At 42.1% G+C, this 26,498-nt stretch overlaps 1 protein-coding gene across 1 annotated transcript in view; it reads right to left on the bottom strand.

Moving 5' to 3' along the window:
• LOC103372416 (receptor activity-modifying protein 1-like) overlaps positions 1 to 24,046 on the bottom strand; it is an 84,713-nt gene extending 60,667 nt beyond the window's left edge. The window contains exon 1 of the mRNA XM_008302056.1: positions 23,894 to 24,046. Within this exon, the coding sequence (XP_008300278.1) occupies positions 23,894 to 23,951 (58 nt within the window). The 5' untranslated portion in view covers positions 23,952 to 24,046. The remainder of the gene's footprint in view (positions 1 to 23,893) is intronic.
• Positions 24,047 to 26,498: the final 2,452 nt, after the last annotated feature.

The following is a 26,498-nucleotide window of genomic DNA, read 5'->3' as shown; positions in this document are numbered from 1 at the left end:
CATGTTTTTGGACTGTGTGGGAGGAAGCCGGAGAACCCGGAGAGAACCCACGCTGCACGGGGAGAACATGGAGACTCCACGCAGAAAGATTCCGGTGCCCCCACTGGGACGCGAACCGGCAACCTTCTTGCTGCGAGGCAACAGTGCTACCAACTGCGCCACCTTGCAGCCGTATTTTTAATATATTTTTTTAAATTTAAAAAATACTAATAATTTGTGCCCACAGGTCTTATAAAGTCTGGGGAAAATAGTGGCTTGACATAATTTACCTCTTACATTTTTAGATCTTCTATAAATTTGGTGTTTGTCAAATTATTACAAACATCAACTCCAGAAAGATTCAAACTGAACGTACCTTCAGACACGTTATCGGAAACCCTCTCTTCTGTATTTCATATTAGAGAACGCTGCATTTGTTTCATCGCTCAAGAATGTTTTATTTTTCCACTCAGTTCTCATTTCGATTTGTTTCCGATCTGCTCGGCGTAAACACAGCCTCAGCTGAATATTTACTCATTCATTTATTTTTGTTAGTCGCGGCTGAGTCAGTCGTGGCTTCTTAGCTGAGCTGCAGCACAGGTTTGTTTGTTGTTTACTGGGTCTGGTTAAAGCAAACTCTTTGTTTTGGGGGCAATTAAAAAAAAAAAGATTTTAGAATAAAGTGATTTTCATGATTTTTTTTTTATATTATTTTAAGCTTAAATTTAGTGACCTGTCCACATGTCAAACATGATTCATTTAGCCAATAGCTCAAATTTTATTCATTTAATTTCATTTTTAATAAAATAATGACCATAAAACAGTGGTATGTAGTACAATCAATAAACTTTAAAGCAAGCAGTAAGACTGAAAAAGGACACATTTTTCAGAAAAGTCCCAAGTTTACTTTTTACTTTTGGCTTGTCTGACCCAACTTGGACACTGAACATTATAGTTAATTAAATACTTTTCTCTGTTTTGCATTACTCTCACATTTGTACATATTCAAACAACACATGAGATAAATCCCAAACACATTTATCAGTGCCTAAATTTCACATCTTACTTTTCCTTTTCCAGCAAGCTTTTGAATTCTAGAATTAGCTAATCTAATATCTGGAGTCAACAAATACTTTGGACATAAAGGTGCCAGATGACGTCCTGTAAACTCACTGTTCTACTTCTGTCACAGCTGATCTGTAGCCTCTGCTCAGGACTCTTTATAAGCATTCGTCACACTCGTGTGAAAAAGACGACGATATATTGACTCCATTTCTGTTCAGTATAAATAAACAGGTATTTAGCTTTGACTATCTTTTCTGAGTACTTCAAAGCCGCCAATGCTTGAGCGGTTCTGATGTTGCTGTACATTTGAAAATACCCCCCAATAAATTGTCTTTAACATGACTTGATTTCTGTCTGAACCTAAAACAAATAACACACTGAGCTAATGGTGGATGGATGGTTCAGTTTCCTTCTCCATACCGGTAAATACCTGGATGACATAAACTGGCACGATTACACTCGATGACACACTGTGTCCCTACGTCAATATCTGTGGCCTGAGAATATTCATTCATATTAGAAAAAGTACCGCAGCCTTGGGAGAGAACAATCATAAATATGACCAAAGTCATCAAGCGTATTCCCGTTTGTTTCATCCGCCGGGTGATGCAGGACTCTTCTGGTTACACTCTGAGGCGCAGAGCAGTTGTTCTGAGATTTGAGGGCTAAACTTGCTGACGGAAAAAACAACTAGTTCATGCACGGATTAGAAAGTTCTTTGAGTCGCAGTGAGTTTGTTGGGGCATTAATGGCTGTGTGGCGCCGTGTCACAGCACCGCCTGCAGAACCGAACCACTCATCCACTTCAGTTCTGCAGTGGAGGTCTTATTAGGTGCAAGTATGAGTGAAATCACAGTGTGTGTGTGTGTCATTTCACTGCTGTATTGTTTCATGTTTTCCCCGTGACTAGTATCTCTCGCATCAATTTAAGAGATTAACGCTTTGAAAACACAGAGTTTGATCTCGATAACTGCCGCACGCCGCAAAAGATCCCTCTTTTTTCAGCGCTTTCCGCCTGCAGGGTGAAATACTGCTACTGTTAGTTTCATTTGAAATAATCCAGATTTAACATTAATTTTTTGTTTTTTTCCCCCTCTGTTTATTATTCCAGAACTACATTTTTCTTCTTTTTTTTTGCAGCTTCACAAACAAACCTTCCAGTTCATGGCTATGTAAACTCTCTGCTGTGGACTTAAGGTGTCTACAGAGGCAGTAAAACGTACAGCCGTAGATTATGTTGAAGTGAGAGGGATGCAGAAACCTCTCCTCGGAATTCTCTGTTCTCTTATTCTGCCCTCAAACCAAATGGAGGCATAAATCCTCTGCCTTTTGTTGTTTTTGTCCAAGTATCTGGTTCAGCGCTGGAGACACAGGAGGAGAGTGGAGACGTTATGTCGGGTCACACTCACGCCGAGGGGCCTCAGTTTCAGTCTCTGTTCTCTGATTGTTGTTTAAGCTTTGAATTAGGTTCAGCTTTACTCCTAAATGTACACCGAAACTGGCAATTTCATGGACATTTAAAATAATACATCCATCCATCATCTCTACATCTTAATCCTCATTAGGGTCGTGGGTGGCTGGAGTCTATCCCAGCTGACTCAGGGTGAAGGCAGGAGACACCCTGGACAGGTCACCAGTCTATCACAGGGCTACACTTAGAGACAGACAACCAAGCACACTCACATTCACACCTACGGACAATTTAGAATCACCAATTAACCTCAACATGTTTTTGGACTGTGTGGGAGGAAGCCGGAGAACCCGGAGAGAACCCACGCTGCACGGGGAGAACATGCAAACTCCACGCAGAAGGATTCCGGTGCCCCCACCGGGACGCGAACCGGCGACCTTCTTGCTGCGAGGCAACAGTGCTACCAACTGTGCCACCCTGCAGCCCTAAAATAATTCATTATATATAAATTTATAATTGTCCACATGCACTTTTATGAGTATTTTTAAAAACAGATTGTTATTTTTATTAAAATGCTGAAGTGTACTTTGCAGATCTCAATTGTTGCAAAGTGGGAGCACATGATAGGTGGCATGATAAAGTCACAGTAAACTTGATGATGAAGTCATAGCAGCTGCTGGAAGACACCTGCAGCCACTGTCATGCATCTAAATGGATGTATGATCACCCGAGTGTCAGGAAACGTTTTTGTACCCAGGCTGGGGTTATGGTAAATGGTCTGCACTTATACAGCGCCTTTTTACCTTCGTGGTACTCAAAGTGCTTTACAAAGTGTTTCTCATTCACCCACTCACATACATCCATACTGATGGTGACAAAGCTTCCATGCAAGGCGCCTGCCTGCCACTGGGAGCCACTTCAGGTTCAGTGTCCTACACTTTGATATGTGAGGGGTCGAGCTGCCGACCTTGCAATCAGTGGACAACCTGTTTCTAAGATCAGTTCTACCTCAGCTAAAAAAAAAAAAATTATCTCTTCTATAATTAATTGTCATTTTGAGCCAGTCCCAGCATTGTCCCAACTCAAACGAGCCCGCAGCGTTGCGTGACCAGCAGGTGAATGCGGCGCCTTGACTGCATGTTAAAATGCAACTGGTTGATCCTCCATCTGTCTGACTTTTACTCACACTCTGGAACTTTTAGCTCCAGCGAGGCGTGCCCCATCTTTGCTGTGTTTTTTACGATCCCTGTTGTGACTATCGCTCAGCTCGCCGGCTCACACTGGGACAGAGAGGCTGAGTCAAGAGCAGAAGAGTTGAATCCAGAGCAGATGGAGGAAGGCTTCGAGTGATGGATGAGGCTCAGTGTCCCAAAGAGAGCGTAAACAACCACTGTGTTGTCTGGCAATGCCCGGTCTTGTGTGTGTTTTTGGGACATCTCTGCGCTACCTGTTAGTCCGATTAGAGTGGACGGTTTTTCCATTTATGCTGCTAATAGTGGTTAGTATTAAAGTTTTTTAATAATAAAGTAATAGTTATAATAATAAAGTCCTTCTTTGGTTCTCACCCAGGTGTCCATGATGTTTTCTTATATTAATGACTGTATATTTTTTATCACGATCACCTCTGACTACATTTTACCTGCCTTATTTTATTTAAATTTTTTGTAATTTAAGCACATTTTTACATTTGTAATTTTACCTTAATTTAAAAGTAACACAACTTTTAATTATGCGCACTTCTCCACGACTCTTTCCGTCCATCTCAAGTGGATAAACTGTTGCTCCACATGGCTAAAATCCCAAATTGAATTTTCTGAGTTATCCCTTAATACCGTTTGCTCGCATCTTTCAATTTCTCGGTAACCGCACAATATGTAAAATGAAATGGGCAAACAGTGCCAAGTTGTTATGTTCTCTCTGTTTTTTGTAATCCCATCAGAGAAAACCCAGTCCAAGTCAGTGCTGCTGTTCTGCCGGCAGCGCGTCTGAACCAGCGACGGCCACAGTTGTCGCCACGAACAGCTGAGATATCGTCCTTTTTTGAGCGGACGTTAAATACGAAGAGAGAAAAATTTTATGTCAGGATTGCATGAACAACTTCTAGTTTGTGCTCAGAACAAAAACAAACTGGGAGACTTAAAACAGCAGGATGATACAGAGAGAAAGCAGAAGATTCCATTATCAAATACTGTAGTTTCATTTACATTTAACAAGACATAACTAACGCTGCACCTGCTGTATGCTTGTAGCCTTATCTGCATAATGCATAGTAGTTTGAGTCGTGTAGTAACTTCATTCTGCTCTCTCATGGCTCAGTCAGCGCCACTGAATTTGAAACTCCGCAGCTGATATCATGTCTTGCTTCTCTATTCTTAATCCGTCTTTGTCTTATTTCCCGGCGCTCTGGACATTATCAGATTCATCTTTCTCCTCCTTCCTCCTCTCCAACCCATCCGCAGGGGTCGGGTTTCACATTTTCCTCAGATGTTCAGATTACCCCCGTAATCCGTTCATACGGGGATGGAGGGCTTCCGATTACACGCTCGTGAAATGGCTGGTTAATTTTTTAGAGGTCGCAGTTGACTGGAACTGACTGGCGAGGTGATCGGGAACACGGGCAGAGATAAATATGGATGATTCCATTTGGCCGATCTGGAGTAGCTCTTCTGATTAACAGGAAACATCCATCTGGGAGATCATGAAGTTGTTGTTTTTTTCCCCATGCTTCCTATAATTGTGCCAGTATTACTGACTAATGCTTTGTAAATGACAAAAATGTTTCTCATAACAGCATCAGCTGCAATTATTAGCCAGTGTTGTTATCTATAGATACAGAGCAGGTTGAACACACATTATCATCATCTCATTCATCAGTCTACAGCTTAAATATGCTTTGTGGTCGTGTTGTCAAAATAGGGGAAGTCTAAAACAGTTTTTTACAACCTGAGCTGAGCTTGGGTTAGCACAAGACAAACAATAAAAGAAGAACTAAATGCTTCCAAAGTGCTTAGAACTGTAAGACTGGACAGAAGAGTGAAAGATGATATCTGCAACCACTCGTTGTCTTTCGATATTGCACACATTGATCAGGCATAGCATTAAAGCCACTGACAGGGGAATTAAATAACATTGAGTGTCTCGTTACAATAGCACCTGCCAACGGGTGGGATACAAGAGGCAGCAAGTGAACAATAAGTCCTTAAAGTTGTGATGGAAGCAGGAAAACTGGTCGTATAAGGATCTGAAAGACTTCAACAAACGGAGCTGAGTCACAGCAGCTCCAACATGGCAGGTCCAGTGGTTTGTTCCATTGGTTAGCATCTGTCAAACTCGATGCGAGAAAGGACAACCAGTGGAGCGGAGACAGAAGTATGGGCGCCCACGGCTCACTGATGCGAGCGGGGAGCAAACGTTGCCCACTGTGGTTCAATCACTGTTGCACAAACCGCTGAAAACCTCAAGGCTGCTTTGATAGAAAGATGTCAGAACACGCAGGTCATCGCAGCGCGCCGCACATCAAGTCTTCATGGGAGTCGGCTCGCACAAGTGTCTGAATTTACACTTAATCACCCACCTACGTTTTACCATGAACTCCGTGTGCAGTTTCGTCATGTTCTGTTTGAATACAGCCAACTCAGGTTCAAGCTATGCAGTGACTCACTGGGGCAAAGACTAGCTGCAAGTCATCTTTGCTTTTTTTGAGTCAAACTGTGAAGTCTTCACCTTCGTCTTCACCGACCACCTACGCTGCAGATGGATGATTGAATTTATTACAAAAAGAAAACCTTCTTAAAAGCAGACTGTGGGAGGTGGTGCCAAACTTATGTGTGTTGAATATTAAACTGTTAGTCAAACTAATGAAAACTTGGCATCAACAACTTCAGCCCATCTTGAACTGGGTCCAAGACCAAGTATAGAACCAAGTAAGTGTGATGTTTAAACTGAGGCAAGCAGTGAGCAAGTGTTCAACTTTGTACCACAGAACAGATTCTGTTTTTGCTGCAACACCATAGAACATTAAAGACGTCTATGGCCTAAATAACTCACTCTATGATGGCTCTCAAATGTACAGTAAAGGCCTCTGAAATGTGCATGGAAAAGTCCAAAAGCTTTATCAATCCAATTTGCAAACTGCGATCCAACTACAGTTTGGCCAGAATTGGGACAAGGATGGTTGTCAGCACCAAAGCCTTGCTATCAAGGTAATGTGAAGGTCTGTGATCAATTCCCTATATATAATAGATCCATAACTGGGTATACATGGGGTGATAAGTGTCAGTGGACTCAGCCAGTTACAGCAGAATAAATTTTGTCAAGTGCTACCACCTCGGGCAGATGGGTGTTGAAATAAGGGAAAACCCAACATCGGCATCTTAGTAAGGTGTTGGACCACTATTGTAACGACCTGGCTCAAGACGGCCGCAACAAAAGGAGAGACACACCAAGTTTCAAAAATTAAAGCTTTATTCCCTTAAATTATATCAAATTAAAAACCAAACCAGTATGGGGTTGTGAGAGTACATAGAGTCAGTGGTGTGTGATGTGTGCATGAATTATGTCAGTGCAAGTGTTGTAAATGCAGATGTCCTAAACAAAGAAAACTAACCCATAACCAGACCGATGCAATACCTGCAGAGGGAAGCAGAGTAGAGAGAGATTAGACTGCAGTCAGCCCTTAAGTAACCCAGGAACACACTGGGTGTCACCGGTGCTCCTGATTACCTTAAACAGCCACTCACAGAACCAATAGCCGAACTAGAACCACCCACAAGACACAAAATGACCTCAGGGGTCATCACACTATTTACTACTGGAACGGCTCCGATGTGCCTCAGCATTAATTGTCCAAGTCTCGGGAACTCCACAGAACGAATGGACAGCATTTTTCTAAAACATAAAACACCAAATATGGGAAGTTTAACCCAGCAGTTCAAAATCTCCCATCATTGTTCAATTGGGTTGAAATCTGGAGGCTGTAATGGCCATAACCTACAATTCTTATCATTTTTATACTCATTCGGTGACCCCATCTTGAAGGAGACGACTCCCATCAGGGTAGAAATATTTCATCAAAAGATAAAGGGTTTAGAGCAGCTTTGTATTGATTTGCGGTAACACTTCCCTCTAAGGGGACAAAGTGAAACTAAAGCATACGAGCAAAGCGACACCCCCACAGCCTGACAGAGCCGCTGGATCTCCGCTCTGTATGGGTCAAAGCGTTTATGTGCTTTCCTTTAATTTGTTAAGGGAAAGCACATAACTGGCACATTGGCTTTCTACATGTAAGCAGAAAGCCAATGTGCATAATGTGTTTTCCCGTGGATGTACATAACTCTGCCACGTATAGCCGCTTTAGCTTGATGAGATGTTTACCATGCAATGTGTGTTTCCACTTAGCCATTCAATTGTGCGCTCATGAATATATTTATGTGGCTGCAGCATGTAGCGGTTTATGAGCGTGTCAGGATGTTGGCGCATGAATGTTGGCACCGAATATGTTTGAAAAGTGCAGTAGTTTAAAACACTTTATGATCAGGTTAAACTTTTATGGGAACAACTTAAACAAGTTTCCTGAGGGTCATAATGTTTATAGGGAAGAGAAAGCCAGTGATACTGCCGGGACCAGGAGCTTAAGTCCAAGCTGCATCCCACAAGGTTAATAATTCAGTAACTTATATTGCACAGTAATGCACTTGAGTAAAAGTGTCCATCACTTGGCATATGGTCATATAGTTTCAGTCGGCATACAGCTGTCGTGTATTTCCTCATTTTTTAAAGCGCTTTCAATCAAAATAGTGTTTTTTTTGTTATGATTTCAGAGGCTCACAGCACAGCTCGCTGCATGGCTCCAAAGCTACAGAATATTTTCTATGTACTGTAGTTAAATAAATTGAATTAATGCCACTCAACTACTACGAGTGCTTCCTTTAAATACAGCTGCATGTGTAGATTCACAAACTCAGCCTCCCCTGTTGACACTTTACGTCAGCTGAGCATTTGAGAGTCCTGCTCAAGGGCACTGCTATAAAAAGGGAGAACACGTCTTCACAATTCGCTCGGTGCTTCACATGATTGAGTTCACACATGTACGTGTGAGACTGTGTGCTCTGGTGCTTTTGTGTTTTTTTGTATGCATGTGTGTGTGTGTGTGTGTGTGTGTGTGTGTGTGTGTGTGGGAGAGAGAGACTGTCTCTCATTGTCTGAGAGTTGGTGTCAACCACGACAGCAAACGCACACAAACACGACAGCATTTACACACACACACACATACACACAATGATACACATGCACATCCACACATGCCTCATTAACTAGCAGTGCCTGAATGCTGCTCATTATCTGCTGAGGCATAACAGTGAAAACTGGGTTACAGCTTTGCAAGTGCTCACACCTATATAGCACACAAGCATAAACAAATACACGCACAAGACAAAAACACACACACACACACACTTACATGCACACCAGTCATGAACAGCTATGAAACAGACTAACGTGGAGAGAAAAGGAGGGAGTTTTTTCATTTTTTTTTTATATTGTAAAAATGCTACTTGTGATTAAAGTCAAAAAAGTCTCCTCTAGTATTCTGAATACATCCTCATCTCTTTCGTCTTTCTCTCTGTGTTTTTCCCAGAAGCACAAAATTATACTAAACAAAAAAGTGATGTAGACTTACTCCATGTCTGTATTTGTCTTCCTAGTAGATTTGTATTTCTGGGCCGGACCAGAGACATGGACTTTAGTCACAGTCAAGTCTACAATGAAGGGATCCTCATACAAGCTTTGCTCTGTGTTGTTTTATTTTACTTATTATAAGACAAGCGAGAAGAAAAATGTATGCAAAAATCAAGATGGAAAAACAGGATAAAACCTGCAAAAACAATTTGTGAAACTACAAAATATTTAAAAGAGCAAGTTGAAACTGATAACCTATATCTCTATCTTCATTTATTTCCATCTGGAATGCACGCATAAAGTTCAGTCTCCCATATTTTCTTTCACAAATTGTCTCTGCCTTAGCCTCTCTACTTATTTACAATTAATTTGTGTATATATGTATGTATGTTATTGGCTGTTTAACAGTGATACTGCCATGCTTGCATAGCAGGAAATTATTATTGTTCTTTCAGGGGAAAAAAATGGATGACATTAATAAAATTTGTTAACTTGGGATGATTAATCATGCCCAACTACCCGAGGTAAATTAATGCATGTGACATGAGTAAAGAGTCTATAACAAGGGCAGTAGAGAGGAGCTTTAACAACAATAAGCATGAAGTAAGCAGCTTTTTTATTGCTTACTCATATTTACTTACTTTCTTACTTACAAACCATAGACTGTACAAAAGATGGACGTAGCAACCGGCGCTGAAAAATGAAGCCAACCAGAAGTGTCAAAAACCTACGTCTATTATACAAAAAGCCCTGGCTCCCATAGACTGGAATTGGAAAAGAGGTGATCACAGATCACGAAATACCGCATTCCTCCAGCTCAGGATTTTTTTCTTATTAGTTTTCATGGTCAAATCCAGAGATCAGGTGACCAATCTGAAAATAAATCAACACTGAATTTTTTAAAAATCGTCAACATTTTGCGGGGCAAGGGGCGTGACTGGCTTGATTGACAGTCGGCAGCGACCATACAGATGAAGCGAGCAGAAGGTGGTAAATGTGGGCGGGGCAGAGAGGGCCCGCCTCTCAATCCGTCTGACCAATCGCTGCTCCTATGGCTCCGCCCCCCTCCGACGATTTTTGCGTCACTGGCGCCAAAAATCCAAGATGTCAACCAGGAAGTAGCAAAACCCTGGCTTCATTTTCTCAGTGCAGAAACCAACGGGTGACGTCACGGCAGCTACGTCCATCTTTTGTACAGTCTATGGTAGCTAACAGTGACAGGCCTCTGCAGGTAATGTGGTGCCTCTGTTAGCTGAGATCAAAGTGATATATGAAGCATCGCGGTCACAGACGGATGAGCTGCTAAACCAGGTGATCGTTGTGGGGCAGAGGGCTATTTGTCCAGATTTACCACCAATAAGTGTGGCGATTAAACCCGTCTCACATCATTGGGAGAGATGCGTTGTTGAAACTACTGCTCGGATCCATCTTGGCTTGAACGCACACAGAGGAAAAACGACACCCTCTTGACGGTGTTGCAAGACACAAAGTATGACAAATGAGCCCAAATACAGTCAAAATTCACGGTAACACCACATGAACTTTACAGTGGAATGAGGGTATTTTTTGCTTCTTCATACACTTGTGTTTATTTCTATGGCATGACTGGCAAATTAGCTGCAATTACACTTTCTAATTCATATTGCAATGTACAAAACCATTTGCTTTCATTTGGTCCAATTTGGGATTTTATGCTCCGCCTCGCTCAATTTGATCCTAAATCCCCTCCAGTAAATTGGTAAGTTACGCATCACAAGCGGCAGAGAGAGACAGAGAGAGGAATAATCCAAAAAAACGCTGATGGAAGGCAGTTCATTGGAGCTCCAGTGTGTAATTCAAACCGTAAAATACCTTTTCATCTGAAACCTTTTCAGAACAACCTCTGGGGCGACTCTAAATGCGACCTATGGATTTCCTCTGATAAATAGGCTGTGAAAATCGAATCTGCAGCGGTGACCGCAGCACCGTACGGCAGACTGGATCAAGGAAATCTGAAGCCACTGTCAAAACCAGACCGGAGGAATTAAAGGTCACTAGTTCAGATTCGTGACCTCAGATGATCCGAGTGGAGACTGAATGTTTACAGAAATCCTCACACTAAAATATCATATGTATTATTTAAAACCTTCTTCTGTTGCGTTGGGAGAAGACTGACTGTGTGTGAGCACTAGATATTAATCTTTTGCACATGCAATCACACCTTTTCTTATTGCTGAGTTTCTACACATATAGAACACAGGATATGAACCTCATTTTACAGATGAGTATAGAAGCACAAACTTCAGATTAGATGCACTTAAAATCAACTAACAAATGAATTAAGACTAAAAGAATGCCAACTAAACACCTACCTCCCTCATTTAGGTGCTTTCTAGAGCCAATATTTAGACTCCATCCATTATCTGTACACCGCTTAATCCTCACTAGGGTCATGGGGGGCTGGAGTCTATCCCAGCTGACTTAGGGTGAAGGCAGGTTCACCTGGACAGGTCACCAGTCTATCACAGGGCTACACTTAGAGACAGACAACCAAGCACACTCACATTCACACCTACGGACAATTTACAATCACCGATTAACCTCAACATGTTTTTGGACTGTGTGGGAGGAAGCCGGAGAACCCAGAGAGAACCTGCAAGAACCTATGGAGAACATGCAAACTCCATGCAGAAAGATTCCGGTGCCCCCACCGGGACGCAAACCGGCGACCTTCTTGCTGCGAGGCAACAGTACTACCAACCCTGCAGCCCTATTTAGACTCCAAAGAAATCATTTTAGCTTAGATTTTTCTTATCGGTTTTTAAACAAATTTCACTCATACTAGCCTTGAATAAACACTGTAATTCAAACACCTACTGTGTATCTACAAGGCCCTGCCTATCCAGCTGCACATTTAGTCCTGCCGGTTGAATGCAAACGTGTCTTCCTGCCTCCTGATTCATTTCTCTAAATAAATCAAGAATCTGCATTACTCTCAGTCAGTCTGTTCAGCTGTTGTTGCTTGACTAGCAGGTGTGGTTTTCATGTAACACCTTCACCTTAGTTCAGCAAACGCTGCTCCAAAACGTTTTACAAGGATGGGACTGGGCTCCGCTGTCATCATAGTGAAGTGGGCGATATAACCCTGAAAATTACAAGAAGATTACAATTACTTTATGGAGGTGTGTTTGTGCTGCTATTTTTTTTATCTGTGGTAGGCTGCATTTCACACAACTCTTCTTTGAAGAGGATGAACATGAACAAGGACTCTTTAAATGTCTTTCATGACAGCGAACACAACACACTTTTTGCTTGTTTTTATATATATATTTCCTTTATATTGTATATACAGTGTTTACAAAGTTTCTATTGTTCTACAAGTTCTTATATTTTTGCACTGAAAGGACTGCACCTTTGTTTCGTTGTACTTGTTACAATGACAATAAAATAAATCTGAATCTGAATCTGAAATCTGAATCTGACAGACTTTCAGTAACTATTCTGCTGGCTGAAGCTCATTACAGCTGCCTGAAGTAACTTTACTGCCTCAAAGCAACATTTTTCTTGAACTGCAGCAACTTGCCGGTTCAACTTTTACGCACCGCTAGAGACTGTTTTCCACGACATGGAGTAAGTAAAGTAAAGCAAAAATACCATGTTTTAAAGTTCCTGCATTGAAAAAAAAGTATGCAAGTGTCTTTTTTGTGATTGGTATACTAAAATATTATATCATTACATTAATATTACTTATATATGTATGTAAAAGCCTGATTTTACCAATGTAGTAACCTAAACCACCTGATAGAACATAGAATTAATAATTTAACGTACTTGCTCTCAGTGACAATCCTGACATGCTGATTTGAAGCAAACCCAATGCATGTTAACACGATGTACAACTGAGGCTGATGGGACTACGATTTGTTTAGCAGCTGTTTGCTCATAAACAAAAAAATACTGGACCTGACGAAAAGATATCATAATTCAGCCTGACGGTATGGAAAAATATATGTTCAGGATGTCTGACTAAAATGTAATCCAGTTGGTGTGTGAATCTCATGATGACCTTCCAGAAAATGTCAGAGCAGGGAGGTTCATCCTCTGGGGATTATGAATGTCTGTGCAACACTTCCTGGAAATCCATCCAGTAGCTGTGGAGATATTTCAGTTTGGAGCAAAGTGGCGGATCGACCACCAGACTGACATTTCCATCCATTCGACCATGCCGCTAGCATGGGCTAAAAATATCACAAGCTGTAGGAACTGCGTGTTTGGTACAGCATGAGATTTAATATAGCTTCCTCTGGCCTGTACTGTAGCCCCGAAGCAACAAACTGCTGCAGCTGATCAGCTCAGCGGTCAGAAGCACAAGTCCATGCCTGTGAGGGACAGCTCCATGCCTCAATCACTCCCCCCTCGAGTCATCACTATAAATAAAACGTGTTACTATTCAACCAGCCTGCTTAGACGAACATGTGGAGAAATCCCTTTCTGGCTTATTGTTGGCTTGACATGACTGTATGTCTAAAACTCTCCATGTTGTGGGATTGGATCATCCACACGGTCGCTGTGACATGTCATCATGTGAAGCAGAAATGCCACAAGAAGAAAAAAAAAAAGAGAAAATTCCAGTCTGATGCACTGGTTGAGTGAAGCACAGAGACAGGCTCACTATGGCGCTGTTATGTAAGGTTAAATGTAATATATGAGAGCAGCGGCCCAGATAAATGGACTGTAAAATCAGCTCTGTGTTTCTCAGCGAGAGACCTGATGTCTTGGAATTTTGAGGAGGAACGGGAGTTACGTGTCTGATTCTGTTTTTATAATCGAAAAATGTGACACATGCACTGCTGTTCATGTCCTGTATTAATGCTCGGGCACCTGCATCCCCAAAAAGAGCAGCCAGAGGGGGAAAAAAAAGGCTTTCAGAAGACAATCAGTCACAGGGAAGAGGTGATTTATTATTTTTTAACAGCGGGGGAGATGCCCCAGTTGGAGCACCCAAACACATTTATGATCTTATAATAGTGATTATGGTTTTGATATAATGGGATTCCCATTCTTGTAGACTTCTTCCTCTACTGGATGTGGAAATTAAGCACTCAAATAAAGCTTATTTGTCAGATTTGATGACCCTAAAACATGTAACTACAGCAGCTGAGATCAGGTTCTTCAGTTAGATGACCTGCTCTAATCTCACATACCATCAAACATCAAAACTACATTTCTTATAGTCATATCTCCGCTACATACTCTGTGGCTTGGTCTTGGGTGCATCATATGAAATTAATAGTATATTGTAGGAACACTACAGTGTGTCTCTATGTTCCTCTTCGGCGTCTTGAGGGTAACGCTGCCTTCATAGTATAGACATGAGCATTTGTAGGTTATAGGTCAGACGATATTACAAATCCAAAACGAAGCTGACAGAAGGGTGGGACGCAGAGAAAATTACAAATGTGTCAGCTACTTAAGCACCAAGGACAGCGCCGTGGGTTCATCAATACACGGCACAATTGAGCTGCTGATATTCCTGAGCCAAGGTTGGGGCCATAGATTACAACTCAGTCGGTTAAAGGATCAATGAGTCACACTAAACACCCCCCCTGCCCTCGTGGATCATGTTAGTCAGTTTATGAAGTAAAATACAAAAAACTTAGCTTGCCCTTGTCTCAGCAATAAGAAATAAATACTTCCTGAGAGCTGATCGCACAAGGAAACATCTGATTTGTGTCTTTATTTGTAACATCCATCCATCCATCCATCCATCCATCCATCCATCCGTCCATCCATTATCTATACACCGTAAGAATAAATGACAAATAGAGATACAGTTCCAGCCTGTTGCAGCTGATTAGCCTGGAGCTCCAAACCTGCACTCCAGGCCCTGTTCTCCCCACCTGCTGTCCCTGATTGGACCACCACCCAACTCCCTCCACCCTCAGCCAGTCGACCTGCAACATTTTGCACACCTGGATTACAAAACGTCAACCAAAGTCTCGTCCTGGTGCCTCTTGTTTTGTGTCTTTGTGTTTTTGGTGTGCTCAGCTGTAGCTTCTGTCGGCAGCCGCTAACTACGTAGAAGCTGCTCGTGTCTTGGTGAGGACTTCGGCTTCAGTTAGCAGCTGTCCAACTGAGTTTAGAGGTTACTCATGTCCTGTGCACTTGCTTGATTAGTTTCTTTTTTTAGGTGTGGGTGATGCTTTTGGATTTAAGTTTGGTTTTATTTTCATGGATTTTAGCAACATTCACTCGTTTTCTTTTTATTATTTGCGTTTGTTTACCTCACTGAGCAATAAATTGCTTCACCTCAGCCAACAAGAACTAGTTTTTTGCTACATCCAGCTGACCGTAGAGGTTGGATCGTAGCAGTGACATTAACTCTGAATAAATATTATTGCTGCTCCGTGTCTGTGATGGATGTGTAAATTGGTCACTATTTGTAAGGAGACCCGAAAGTCACATTCGACTAAAGTGCATTTTCAATTACATTCGGAGTGAAACGTGATATCAGATATTAGGCACAGCGGGACTCGTCATCTTGGAAAATGGAGGAGAATGTTCAAACATGCCTTGAAAGGGTCATATAATAACCTGCACCGTGATATTTTCCTCAACGTTACCACACAGTTTTGGTTCCGACACCAACCAGAGAGTGAAAACAAAACTTCAGAAAAAGATCTCACACAAGACACAAACCCCGTCTCCAGGGTGAAAGTCCTGTTGCTCACTTATGCCTCCATCCTTCCCTCCTTCCTCTGTATGCAGATTGTATGTCTCTTTCCAGCATTTCCTGCTCGTCACTGTGTTGCCTTTCGCTGAGAAGATGTGTTTCTTTCACAACAAAAGTACGTTTCTTTTAAAATGTAAATGACAATGCAGTTTAGTTGGATGTGATTTTTGGGAGACTGGGTTGGCTTCAATCACCAGCTGTTCCAGCTGCATCACCTAAAACTCCAGCTGCCATCCATCCATTATCTATACACCGCTTAATTCTCACTAGGGTCATGGGGGGCTGGAGTCTATCCCAGCTGACTTAGGGTGAAGGCAGGTTCACCTGGACAGGTCACCAGTCTATCACAGGGCTACACTTAGAGACAGACAACCAAGCACACTCACATTCACACCTACGGACAATTTAGAATCACCAATTAACCTCAACATGTTTCTGGACTGTGTGGGAGGAAGCCGGAGAACCCGGAGAGAACCCACGCTGCACGGGGAGAACATGGAGACTCCACGCAGAAAGATCCCGGTGTGCCCACCGGGACGCAAACCGGCGACCTTCCTGCTGTGAGGCAACAGTGCTACCAACTGCGCCACCCACAATGCAGTTTAGTTGGATGTAATTTTTGGGAGACTGGGTTGGCTTTAATCATGGCAGCATTCAGTAACCAGATGTTCCAGCTGCATCACCTAAAACTCCAGCTGCCATATTTTAAAAACTAAATAAAATAAAATGGAATAATTACGGACAGAAATGTTTGCACTGACCATTCAAACCATCCATCACTGAGCGCCATCCACTGTTATGCAAAAGTCATTCGTTGTCAGGATCCCTGTTTGCAGCGTGATAACTGAAAGTAATTGCGTAGATTCCCAACACACACATGCAAAACGGGCGGTCTGTTCATTAAGAAAGCTCCTCGTGAAAATACACACGGTTTGTCCTCCAGCAGAACCAGTGATCTGAAACTAATTGGGAGGAGTAAATCATAGTCTGTGTTAGCGCGGGCGACGCCAGACGCTCAGCACCTCCTAAATTACGATCTCCTAAAACTGTAGGCACACACAAAACCGCTTGAACCGCTCATCAATTACAGCCGGGCCTTGAGGCTCACTAATCCTCTCAAATGAGTAGGAAACAGGCTCTTTAAAAGAAAAGTTCAAAATAACTCTTCCACTGCGTATTGACTGCAGCACAGCGAACCGCTTTTGCTGCAGCTAACCGTGCTACAGGCGAATTTGCAAAGCAGAATATTGAAAACGGCGAGTCAGCAGGATCTTATTTGGATTTCCTTTTGTGGATTTTTTTGCCTGGTTGGAAACACCTCAGCTAAGCATGAGGCGGCGTTTTTATCAATTGCCTGATATCTCGTCTGGGCAGAGGAAGCGCACAAGGGGAGTTATCTAGTATTACATGCGAATATTAGATAACAATATGAAAAACAACTCCATCAAACGGAGGCAGGGCTGCTTCTACTCTCCGTCTTCTCTCCTTTTATCCTTCATTCACCATCTATCTAATTAGCTAGAGTCCGGTGGGCGGGTCTGTTCGCACAGGATGCACACAAACAAACATGGACGCCGTCCAGAACAGTCACAGTTATATATCAGCGCTATTAAAACTTTCAGCATCCAGCTCCTCCTACCTCATTCATCTCTCTCTGTCTTGTTAGAGCAACTTGAGCTCACATTGTCCCTCGTCTCTCTCTCTGCTGATTTATGAAGCTTCTTCAAAACATCCCCTTGAGTCCTTCACACCAGAAATACGCACTCAGTCCACACAGAACGCAGGCAACGAGAGCCCAGCGCTCTTACAGAGTCTATGCCATGTTCTCTGGGTAGCTGAGAGCTTAAGCGGGGACTGGGGCGGAAAATTAACATTGACTGTCTCTGGTGGCAACATCACAGGCTCCTGAAAATGTATGTGAAGCAGTCGGGGGTCAACTGTTGCTCAGTCTGGCTCTCCTCCCATCCTGCTCGCTCCTGTTCACATTGTTGCCTTTAAAAAAAAAAAGCATCCATGTCTGCTGGGGCTGCAGGATGTGAGCCAACCAGCTACTACATCACACAAGGAAGAGTCGAACCATCCCATACTGATGCAAGTAACGCTTATCTTTTCAAGAAAAATGTGGCATGTCGTCATCAGTAAGCCTGCATCCAATCTGCTGCCTCCCGCTGATAAAAACACTGGAGATACACAAGGACAGATTTTGCTTATTTTCTCGTCTGTTTGAATACTTTTTCTGCCATCGGCATGCTGGAAATTTTAATGGTTGCTCCATCACAAAGGACGGAGGGCCAAATCCAGTGTAGACTCAAATTACATTTGGAACAAGAGCTCATGAGAGTTCTAAATACCCACTTCACAGTGTCCATCCAGCACCACAAAACAGACAATCAAAGTTAGCAACCAGCTGGTGAAACACTGTGAAACGTTTAGCATCTCAGGACAGGTTGAGCCTTGATGAAACTCCCTTGCAGACAAGCGCTCAGACAGCACAACACACGACACCGCTACGACTCCGAGGAATACGTTCCAAACATGTGCACGAAGTCGGCATCTATATGTTCTGTGCATGCACACTGCTGCTCTTGAAATGTAGTGTAGGATGTATAGCATCAGCCACATGCTTTCTGCATCTGCAAAGGTCCGCTAAAGTAAGTCCACTGAAGTCCATACAGACCCCTCCACAGCCAAACATTTGTCTACACCTAAGAGCAGTGGTGTCCATGCATGAGATACGTAGAAGCCAACCCGCTGTGAATGCATTGAACAGCCTTCAGTATTGTGGATGCACACATGGACAGCTGTGGACACCATGGACGCAAGGTTGTTGCCAGTATATTACTTTTCTATCCCACTGGACGCTACATACATGCACAGCAGTTAACACATGACCACTGTGGCCGAGGGGACTTTAACTGAGGCTGACCTTAGTTGAACCTTGCGGACACAAATACTACAAAAGCATAAGACTGGCTGTCGTCCTTCCAGCAGAATCCAAGCAAAAAGGTAGTATAACACCAACAGCTCTACAAGGAAGTATAATCAAAGCTTCAGTGGTCACACGTTTCCCTCATAAGGTTGGTGGAGACCAAAATGAGAGCTAAAAGGAGAATGAAAGCTAGGCTTCCATCTGTTAACTCGCCACAAACTCATTCCTCATATAAAACATATTTTTATTGTGCTTGACGATAGCCAGAAAAATGAGCCAGAGTTTTCCCCAATCTGTTGTCCCGGACCAGTTCTTTAAAAAGGCAACCCTAAATTAGAACAAATAGGACTTATAATCAGCACGTTCAGATAATGCATCCAAGCAAATACCCAGATCAACACAATGCACACCCATCAAGCAAACACTACAACCCAAATATGATTTCTTATAAGGTAAAGCATCAATGCTCTATTCGCTGTACACTAATTAATGCTGGTTTAGGCTGAATTGTAGCTTCAGCAGCTTGGAATCAAGAAGGGGTCTTCAAAATCCACAGCCTGTTCAGTACAAACGTTCCTCAGTCATGTTTCCCTCGACAGTTTTTTTTGTTGCTGGCATTCACATGTAGGCTTGTTGCTTGGACACGATGAAAACAATAAACTTCCAAATAACCGCCTGGGTAAAGATATCCACTTGATCTGGCTCGCTCACGTTGCCGAAGTCTCATGTAGCTTCAGCTGGAGGATCAGCAGGAGAAATGATTGTTATGGTCAGTGGGTGCCAACATACATATAAAAAGACCACCGAGGGTCACCAAGGACAACAACACTGATTCAAAATGATCAAAATGTTGTTAGGTATGCAATTAATGTCCTCTGAAAAAAGCTGATTATAATATTTCATAAGTTACAGTTAATTTGCATGTTAAGAAGAACAAAATAGATGCTTATCTTCAATACAAATTGCAGCTTTTATCCCACATATGTGTTTAAAACCACTGAATCCTGTCATTTTCCATCATTTCAAATACATATTCTTTATTATATTCATCCATCCATCCATCATCTATACACCGCTTAATCCTCACTGGGGTTATATTCATGTTTCATAATAATAAAAACATTTTATCATGAAGTCATGCGTTGCTTTCTGACTTGTTTCTGAACATGTTATTTTCAGAGCAGTATTTAGGGGAGTCCCACTGCCCCCCTAAATAGTGTGCGGTACTTGAAATTAGCACCAATGGCAAACATGAACTCAGAAATTAGTTCTGGCAAATTAAACTGCACGGACTGACTCGAGCGCTGTTGACAGGGTGATTTCAAAAAGCACAAACTGAAACAGAAGTATGTTAAGTATTTAGGGACAAAATGACTGACAAAGACATAATAAAATGAGATTGATGGAATAAAGCACCCGTGAGATGGGACAGAAAGTGTAGCTCTGGGGTCTACAGGTGCCCCAGTCAGGAGTTAAGATGGAGCACAAAGAATCCGAAACAATCGTTTGTTCAGCTGCTTTTCTAAAAGCCTGCTTGATCCTGAATTAAACCACCCAAACAAATTTCATTAAAACGGCTTTTCTTTTCATATTTTTTTCATTCAAGTCTTGCCCCATACTTATTAAATCACCCCCCCTGCTCTTACTTTGTGGGGGCCTGACAGACTTTGTCCCACGATTCAGTCTGAGCCTCATGAATCAGCTGCTGCTGAACATTTTGATTGCCTTCTGAATATTCAGTCACTCCGGTCAAATTGTCTGAATTACCAGATGTCGTTTCCCTTTTTGTCGTCTCACCAGCGTCTGCCGAGTGGCTCGTGTGTGTGAAATATTTCAAATGAATTCAAATTGAATCCTGAGCCGTCACATGAAAGACGATCACGTCAGAGAAAAAGAGGATTAAAGGATCTCTCGGTGCCAATCCCTTCATATGTATAGGAAAGAGTGACAGAGTCCTTCCCTCTTATCTACTCTGGACTCTATGGACCATAAAAAGTTAAAAACGGATTCTGCCGTGTGATGAGAGTCTGATGACTGCTGTAATGTACCGACGTGAGGTATTAATTTAATCTATAGATTTTTTTTAAAAGCCTATAAGAATGACAGAGTAAAAAAAGAAAAAAAGCACCCAAGACAGCTGAATGAAGCACCTGAATGGGAATCACTATTTGGGATCTTGGGAAGAAAAGTGCTTTGTGACTTTTCAGAACAAAACTTTATCAACTGTTATGATAGTTGGGGAAACAGCACAAACGTGGCCTGGTGTTGCCGTGATGACTCATAACTTTCTCTCTCTGTAAATGTAGAGCACCTACATGCAGCCTTTGTTACGGGAAACAAAGAGCAGAGAGCAGAGGAAGCTGCCATGAACACCTTTGTGTGTCCCGACTGCAGCTTTCCAACATTTCAGCTGTGCAGATGTGACTTGTTTTTTTCAGAAGTGCTGAGAGGAAAAATTCTAAACAACGGCGTGTACAGTCAGTACTTTTTTTTTTTGTAGCTCTCCACGATGTTTAGTTTGGGGTTTGCAGATGGGGTTCATGTTACAGGTCAGCTCAGGGTAAAGCATTTAGCGGTTAGCATTGTTGCTGGAGACTGAGAAATGAGGCCAAGTCGACGGAATTTGTTTGTAAGTGTAAAATGACAAGAGCTTTGATATGTGTTTAATATGTGTGTGTAAAAGGAGAGCAAATAAACAGCGGTGTGTTCGCTGACTGTTGTGCATCCTGATTTGATGCACTCAATTACTGATTAATGTGCTGTAGTGCATTTGAGTGATGTGACTGCTCAGATTAGGTGAACTATGCCTCTGAACTGAGTGTTTCAAATCAGCAAAGCGATTCATGATTTCAACCTCTACTAGAGACGAGTTTACAGCAAACGACAATTTTTTTAAAAAGGCAACTGACTCCGTCCCTCTAATCAGTTTGAATCCTTTAAGAAGGAGCTGCTATTCGGTAACACACTTTTCTAAATGCCACTTTTCAGATGGGCAAGTCTAACTTAGCAAAACTGCATCAGATTGGGCAACTTTTGCAAACCGATGATTGTGACGTTTACATGCACTTCATGCCGTAACCGGCCAGCTGTGCAGCTTTCTATTCGCCTTGCAACTGTTTGTGCAGTTTGTCATGTGTACAACCGAGTCCGACTATGTGAACAAGTTCCGGGAGAGACTGTTTGCAAATATACGTCGTTATATCCATATTTAATCAGCACCAACCTCCCAACCACCTCCGTAACAGCCAGGTCTCCCGTCAGCCTTCGGGTGTGGCCATTTATAAAATAAACACTTCTGAATTGTGACGTGGTCGGACAGCACGTCTTATAAACAAGCTCCGACAGGCCATTTCCCACCACTTAGCATTTTTGTACTCTCTGCAGGTGCCTGGACTATTCAGACACACATTTCTACCACAGTTTTCTATCACTTCAATAAAGAAATTATAAGAAGCTACCTCTAGCCATTACATGTTGCATTGTGGAGTTTAAAGACAAGTAGGTATTTGGGACGATGCTTTGGAAGAAGAAAAAAAAAACCTAAACCTTGACCTTAACCCTCCGACAGAGATCAGGAACAAGGTAGATGTGGACAAACCTAGAACAAATATCTCCAGCCAGACATGAAGCAAGGACATGGACATTCATTGCCATCCTAAACCCGAAGCGCGAATAAAGTACATCTTGTTTAATGCCAAGTAGACCACCAACATATACCTTGTGATTAAATCACAGAAAAAAAAAACAATTGCTGTTTAAATTGCAATCAGAAAGAAGTTAGGAAGCAGTTCACCTCCAGTGTGAGCTGCTTCACCCAGCAACAGGTTTGTACAGATCATTTAAAACAGACTCATGTGTTCATTTTTACTCATTTATGCTTTTTTTTCTTTTTTACAAACACTGAATGAGCTTCATAATAGAGCCGAGGTTTAAAGTTTCTAACTACAGGTGCCCATTTTGCTCATCTTCCAATAAGCTTCCTTCCGTCTGCTGCAAATATATCTGACTTGAAAAGCTTCCAGACTGATAAAAACCAACCTGACATCACATTCAAGTTACCAAAAGTTCAAAGAGACTCTAGAGGAGATATGTATCAGAGTCATTCATCTAAATAAGCAGGAGCCTTTAAAAAACACAACCAAGTTACCAGCACACTAAGAGAAAACAACCCTTGAGGTGAGTTTCACTTTTTGTATTTTCGTGTTTTATTTTTGCGTCTCTTCAGCTGAGCCATAACAACATATTCCATAAGAGAAGAGGAGAAGGTCGCCTGCTGTCGGAGCTCGTTTTCATTTCGTTCGGTCAGCATGTGGTCGAACACAAACCAATAATCACTGTAATAAAAGTGTCGCCTGCAATGGAGCCAGTAGGTGCAGTGTGTTGTTTGGAGAATAATTAAATCTGTTAAAAATGTGTTTATCGTTCAAAACAGTGGAACTAAAAGCGATTAAAACTTTAAAAAGCATTACGATCCATAGAAAAGAAGGAGCCCATGACTTGTCAAACTCACTCATCCATTTATACTGAGCACCTTGTGAAACACAATATTCCTGTCTAAGAGCTAGAAAAGACTCTTTCTCTTGATCTGAACATCATGAAATAGATGAATAGGACAAAGTTAAAGGTGCTGCAGCTGCCCTCCAATTGGCTGCAAGTCCACCCTGAAAATATACCTGTTCCCAACTACACTGCTTAGTTTAATAATTTAAAAAAAAGATGATAGTGTTTACACAGCACACAGGCTGGTAGGAGCTTCTGCTAATCCTACAGTACGCTTCATACAGTCTGTCATAACAAAGCCACATGTTGGGGCATTAATGATAAACTGGGTTAAGTGTTTTATGGGCTGCACATAAATACAGTTATTAAATCATTTTATAGACACATAAAAGCCACTGCTGTTTTTGCTGTAAAGAACAAAAAACTTGTCATCTGTGTTAAAATAAAGGGGATGAGTGGCTGAACTGGGTTTATTAAGCTCAAGACATTTGTTTCACACCGTATTTGCTCAATCTGAGGATTTGTCTTGTTATATTTTTGACACACAAGTCATAGTTTATCCCCACAATGCGCTAGTATCTTCATCACACACACAAATGCAGCCACAGTGTGAGAGACTCACCTATGATGAGCCACAGGAGCGTCTGTTTGTGCGCAGCCGAGCCGGTCAGAGGAGCCATCCTGTCGCTCTCCAAACGATCCGCCGACTGAACTTTTGGGAGGGAAGCGAAGGGAACGGGAGCTCAGAGAGTAATGGCTAACATCATAAATGACTTGCTGCCTAATAAATCCATGCAATGCGGCCGTCCGGTCAGTCAGCCGCAACACAAGCCTCCACTGTATCACCTTGCGTAAACTGCTCGGGGGAGAGCCAAGACTCGTCCTCGTTCCTGCTGCACTTCAACTCCCCCGAGTCGTCCTGTCACCGATCGTATGTCACCCACACATGAAACATATTGGGTCGTAAAGTAGGGAGCTGTCTGTCCAACAAGCCGTCCTGAGGTTGTTTTTTTTTTTTTTTTTTTTTTTTGGAGGAATCCGGAAGGCGCAACGTGAAGTGTTGGAAACTATTGCTGTGCGCAACGGGACGCAGCAGTATCCTGGGACCGCTGGAGCTGACTGTGGAAATTGTGTGAGGGTTCACTGCTTCTCCCGAGGACACGGCTGCGGGTGAGCGGCGGGGACACAGGATAGACCCAAACATATGAGAGTGCAGGGAGGGGAGGTGAGGCCGATCTGGAGGAGGAGGAGGGGGGAGGAGGAGGCGCCGGACTCACGATGGTACTTTTCCATTGGTTGATCTGGTACATTGGAGCGCCCGGAGTGGTCTGTGACAAGAAGAAAGACAGAAGAAGAAGAAAAAACTTTAAATAAACAATAAATAATCCATAGAAATAAAATGCATAAGACGTGTGGTATAAATTCTAAACAAAATTATTGAAAACTGTTGTGACAACACGTGACAGAATAAAGTTCAAGTGAAGTCACGGTTAAAGAAAAACTATTGATTTTCATTTTTTGTATTTTAATTAATATTTTCAGCGCTGCGGCAGGAGATAAGTTTCTTCATCCAGTATACAGAGGTCATATTACCTCATGAGAACAATAAGTCATTGGATTGTTCATAACACTGAGCTGTGTGGTCCACCTGTGGTGCACTCATCAGGACAGGTGCACGTTCTGGATCTGTGTGGCTCAGCGTTGTCCAACAGCGCCATCTAGTGTTTATGTGAAGTATTACAGAGCAAAGTTCCATACAAACTTTGTTCATATTTAGCTGATATAACAGTTCTTTTTTTCTTGAACTTATTTCACATAAAACCTGTAGGTAAGATGATAATAAATAGATTTGACAGCTTCAGTATTTCCTTGTTTTTATGTCCTAAACTGTTGAGATTAAAGGGAAAAAAGGGATATACTGCAGGTAAACATAACATGTTTTCACATTGTCAAGAATTCAAGGATTCAAGGATTCTTTATTGTCATACCTGGACACATTTCCACATGACATGGCACCAAAATTGTACTTGGGTCCTGGTCCAGGCCGATAGAAATAAATAGAGAGAAATAAGGGGAAAAAATACAAAATAAATAAAATAAAATAAGAAATAGGGGGGAACTTACAAGCACTTACATATATATAAGTAGTATTAATAATACAGATTAAATACAAAACATATGCAGGCCTTCCTCCTTGTTATATGCTCACGGCGTCACTCCACCTTTTAGGTTTTTTTGAAGTCTTTGCGAGGAAGTCATTTTCCCCATCAGATATATTTCCTTTATTCTCTCAGTCCACATATTGTGCGTTGGGGGATCTGGCTTCAGCCACCAAACTGTGATGCATTTAATTGCTGTTGTTAGTAATATTTGTAGGAGATATTTTTTTTGGCTCTTCCTTCGATGCCTTTTGGTGATAGACCCAGCAAAGCCACTGCTGGGACCGTTGTAACATTTCTACCAAATACTTCTTTGAGTGTTGCGAATGCTTTTTTTTGTGCTATTTGACGCATATAAAAGGTATTCCTCTTTGGCTGCAGTTCACTTTGAGGTCACATTAGTTTGTATCAAAAGATGTAAAGATGACTCCTCTACATGAGCCAAACAACTCTGTGTGCTTTTAAAACCAGCCTACAGAAGAATTCCACAGACAGCAAAAACTCAGCAAGTCATGTCATCTCCCACTGACAGAAAGTCAAGACCAGAAGGAAAAGAACAATATTTCCTCTCGGGGACTCACAAATAAGGTCAGCCAGGAGGCCGTGCCACTGGAAAAGAGGGTTACATCGGGTCAACGAAGGTTCCAGAGGACAGAACAGAGAATGTCCACACGCCTAAATGCATCAATTGCAAATAAATAAATAAATAAATAAATGCTGCCAGATGTCACAGAAATGATGACTGTGTTCCCCTCTGCTGAGGAAACAAGAGAAAGACTGATTAGAAAAGGCCTCTTGTAGTGTATTAATACATCACATTCTGACAGAGGTTTCCCACACAGGAAAACGTTTCACCTCAGAAATAGATTATCATCTTATCGGACGTTCATTAAATTCTGATCTGTAGCTCCAAAAACCCAAACACGTCCCTCCCTCTGCCATCCCCAGGAGGAATAAGTCACAAAATGATAAATCAGTCTAAAAGGATCTTGTCCAGCTTGTGAATAACAGAAGCAACACAAGAAAAGCAGGCGTACCAGTATGTGCTGGTCCCTATTTTTTTCTCCT

This window comes from Stegastes partitus, unplaced genomic scaffold (genome assembly GCF_000690725.1).
Source record: "Stegastes partitus isolate 25-593 unplaced genomic scaffold, Stegastes_partitus-1.0.2 Scaffold1752, whole genome shotgun sequence".
Taxonomy (NCBI): Eukaryota; Metazoa; Chordata; class Actinopteri; family Pomacentridae; genus Stegastes; species Stegastes partitus.
Note: the sequence above shows the minus strand (reverse complement) of the source record. Positions and strands in the feature narration are given on the sequence as shown.